At 39.7% G+C, this 3,919-nt stretch overlaps 1 protein-coding gene across 2 annotated transcripts in view; it reads left to right on the top strand.

Annotated features, from left to right (window-relative positions):
- The window catches only part of LOC106873634 (adhesion G-protein coupled receptor G6), a 20,048-nt gene extending 17,753 nt beyond the window's left edge, over positions 1-2,295 (top strand). For both annotated transcript variants that reach the window (XM_052978183.1, XM_014921081.2), the window contains one exon: positions 1,933-2,295. In XM_052978183.1, coding sequence (XP_052834143.1) covers positions 1,933-1,956 — 24 coding nt within the window. In that variant the 3' untranslated portion in view covers positions 1,957-2,295. The remainder of the gene's footprint in view (positions 1-1,932) is intronic.
- The last annotated feature ends 1,624 nt before the right edge of the window (positions 2,296-3,919 follow it).

Genomic DNA, 3,919 nt, shown 5'->3' with positions numbered 1-3,919 from the left:
CATTTAACAAATTCCAGAAGGAAAAAAGGTGGAATAGGCCTCAAAAGTGATTTTTCTAACTTAATTGTATATTACATCATTAAAACGTGAATTTAGGATGAAAACCAAATTCCGATATAATTTACATCATCTGAAAGTTATCTGAAGAGAAATTTACTAAAAAATACTTACTTTTCTGAAAGTTATGAAGTAACAAATAGAGGAAATACTTGAGTGGAAAGATGATAATGCTTGTATATATTTGGTACAAATGGTGTAAATAATTACAATCAGTTTTGAAATCCAAAGCTGATTATTGTCACAAATTGTAATCAGCTTTGTATTTCTCCAACAAAACCCAACAGATATGGAAGGATACTGGAATCAATATGGTTTGGTTGATGCCTGACTAAACTTTCTGTAGAAAGTGTAGCAGTAAATATTTGGGCAACCTTCATATTTCCAGAAATAAAACAGCGACGTTAGAAAACTCCATCCTGCAATGTAAGATGTCACTTTTGTGAATAAATTTTGAAGATGAAATCTTATCTTATAAAAGAAATTTAAGAACGATATTTTGATAAAAATAATTTAAAATTGGAATTTATTAGAGTTTTATAGAAAACGAAGGCTTTAATAATTTTTCTTTAGTAACAATTCCATAACTTCAACAAATAAATAACCAGCTCTAGTATTATAAATATTGTTAAATACATATATTAGTGTTTATGCTTTGTGTATTTTCCGGTGGCTGCAATGGCATAGCGGAGTATATAACTCTAATGTCACCGATGTTAAAATACCTTAGAGCCGTGGACAGGTGAGATAACTCATCCTCAATACCATTTGGGTCGAATAGAAATCGATGTTTCGCCATTTTACGGGTTTATCAATACCACCTGCCCACCTGGTTCGATGGTGGGACAGTAGTCAGTCCAACGACTTATATGCTCATGGCTTGTAAAATCATAAGCTGCTATGTCCGAAAATTGCATACAAAGGAGAACATTTACAAATGAGTAGAAGGGCTGACATGGGAGAAGGATGTACAGAGGTTGGCATGGGACCAGAATGAAGAGAGGGTGGCATGGGACCAAGAAGCAGAGAGGCTGGAATGGAACCGGAGCGAAGAAAGGTTGGCATGTGACCAGGATGAAGAGAGGTTGACACGGGACCAGGATGCAGAAAGGTTGGCATGGGACCAAGAAGCAGAGAAGCTGGAATGGAACCGGAGCGAAGAAAGGTTGGCATGGGACCAAAAAGCAGAGAGGTTGGCAGGGACTAGGATCCTGAGGAATTTGCATGGGACCAGGATGCAGCGTTGTTGGCATGGGACCAGAATGAAGAGAGATTTGCATGGGACCAGGATGCAGAGAAGTTGGTATGGGCTCAGGATGCAGAGAGGTTTGCATGAGACCAGGATCAGAGAGCTTTGCATGGGACCAGGATGCAGAGATGCTGGTATGGGACCACGATGCTGAGAGCCTAGCATGGGCCAGAATGTAGAGAGCTTGGCTTAGAACCAGGACGCAGAGAGATTGGCATAGTCCCGGGGAGCAGAGTTGTTGACATGGGACCAGGATGCAGAGGAGTTGGCGCAGGACTGGGATGCAGAGAGGTTCGCATGAAACCAAGATGCAGAGATGCTAGCATGGGACCAGGATGCAGAGAGGCTGGCATCGTGTCGCTCTACGCCTCAGGGACCACTAATTTGCAATAACTCCAACCCCATTAAGGAAGGGCATGAATTTAAGAAGCCGAGGTCATCTAAGGATTACAGGTGTATGGAACATTATTCTGGGGGAAAAGGAATTAAATATAAACATTATCCTAAGTATTTGATAATTCATCTTTCGATTATAACTTGTAATATTGGAATGTTATATTATGTTTGTATATCTGTACACGTATGTATATCTATATTTCATATCGTTTTCTCATTTATGCTGTCAGGTAGAAGTTTTGGTAATGAGATAGAAGAGCAGAAAGCAACTTCTAAGTGAGAATCAATATAAAGAATGTCTCCAAGAAATAAGGAATGCCTCCAATAATCGTCTTTGGTTATATTTTTCGTCATAAAATCATATTTTCACTGTATATAACCTTAAATATATTTCTTGTAAAGAACCGTTATTTGTACCTTTTAATACAACATTATGCAACCGAGAGACTATAATCCACAATAATGTAATTTAAACAAGTTTCAGTGCCTGACTATTTCTTGGAACACAGAAAAACTGAAAATTTTCCTTGTTACATTTAATTTTCTTTTACTACTGTAATCTTTCAATTTTCTCAATAAAGGATTAAATCTGGTTTATTATTACCTCTTTGTGTTTTGAAATGAAATACTGTAATACTTCAGTTTCATTTCAAATATCGCTTAAAGAAGCAGTACTTGCGTCACTTATTTTCAACATTCCACAAAATTTTCTTGAAAACCTAAATGATGGAAATATTTAGCGGATTAGATGGAAGTAAATATATTCCTTTTCTACTCTAGGCACAAGGCCCGAAATTTTGTGGGAGGGAACCTGTCGATTAGATCGAGCCCAGTGGGCAACTGTTACTTAATTTATCGATCCTCGAAAGGATGAAAGGCAAAGTCGACCTCGGCAGAATTTGAACTCAGAATATAAAGACAGACGAAGTACGGGTAAGCATTTCGCCCGGCGTGCTAACGTTTTTGCCATCTCGCTGCTTTGTAAGTGTAAATATTCCAAGATATATTGGTTTATGGCTGAGATCCATATTGCAGGTAAAATTTCACCTTTCCCTGAAACGAGAGGCCAAAACGTAGCTGCGTTCAATGCCGTGGGTAGTAGTCACAAACAAGTGTCATGAAAGTCTAAATGAACATGCATCTCGTGGAGGTTATAGGTCAACTTCAACCGCGTTCCTGGCAGACGAAATCCATTCATTTTGTGTTGGTTTTGGTGTTGTTGCTACTGCTGAGTATAGTACTTGTTTTATATTGCTTGTTGTAGGGTTTTCCCTTTAGGGATTGTCTGTTGTCTTCGGTTTGGGTTTACCGTCTTTTGAGGCGCAGCCAGTGGTAGCAGTCTTGTGTCTATTTTCCATTTCCACCGTTTTGGAGTGGATTGTTTTTTGTTTTCGCTCAGCAAGAGCCGTGCAGCATGGAGGCTGAAGTCTTCCAATGTGAACTGGAAGACCACTTCGTGGAGCAGTAACCTGAACAGGCCCGAATTAACAATATCAGAGGCAGCAACAATGAAAGCAACGGCGATGAGGAGTTGTCCAGTAAAACTAGGGATACTAGAGATATCCCACTAAAATATCTACCAACCGCAAACCAAGACCAGCAACCACAAAGCACACACACAACACAAACAAAGACAGCCAACAATATGATATCTCACATTTCTCACACAAGATATAAAAAACCCTACACGTTTGCCACTTAGAACCCATTCACGGAGAATGTTTCACCACCACCATCACCTCGTAAAGCAGACACCATCCCTAGTCCAGCTCCTCCAGACGCAGGTCCAGAAACGGCACCCACAGAAACATAAGAGATACAAACCCCGCAATCCCCACCCAGTAAAATGGCCTTCATAATGACTTAGTGGGGCAGGAAATACAGCACTGAATAAAAGAATAAGAAAAGAAAAATCAATCATAAAGGTGAAACTACCCGTTGGGGATTTTTCCCCAAGATATGAGATGTGCTCTCATAGATAAAGGGAAACACCAGAAACTGAGAGGGACATTTGGGTCGGATGTGGACCCGTTGGGACTGGATGTGGTGATTGATTCATTGCCTCCGGTCATCGACCACAGTGACGTGAACGCACTGATCATTAAAAAGTATGATTTTTCTTGTCTTTAAAAATAAGTGACTCTAAAATTTGTTTTAAAGAAAAGGGAAAAAAAGGCAAATGAGGCTACTTGGAATGTGGGGCTCCAGTAGCCGTCA

Source organism: Octopus bimaculoides, chromosome 30 (assembly GCF_001194135.2).
Source record: "Octopus bimaculoides isolate UCB-OBI-ISO-001 chromosome 30, ASM119413v2, whole genome shotgun sequence".
In the NCBI taxonomy this organism is placed as follows: domain Eukaryota; kingdom Metazoa; phylum Mollusca; class Cephalopoda; order Octopoda; family Octopodidae; genus Octopus; species Octopus bimaculoides.
Note: the sequence above shows the minus strand (reverse complement) of the source record. Positions and strands in the feature narration are given on the sequence as shown.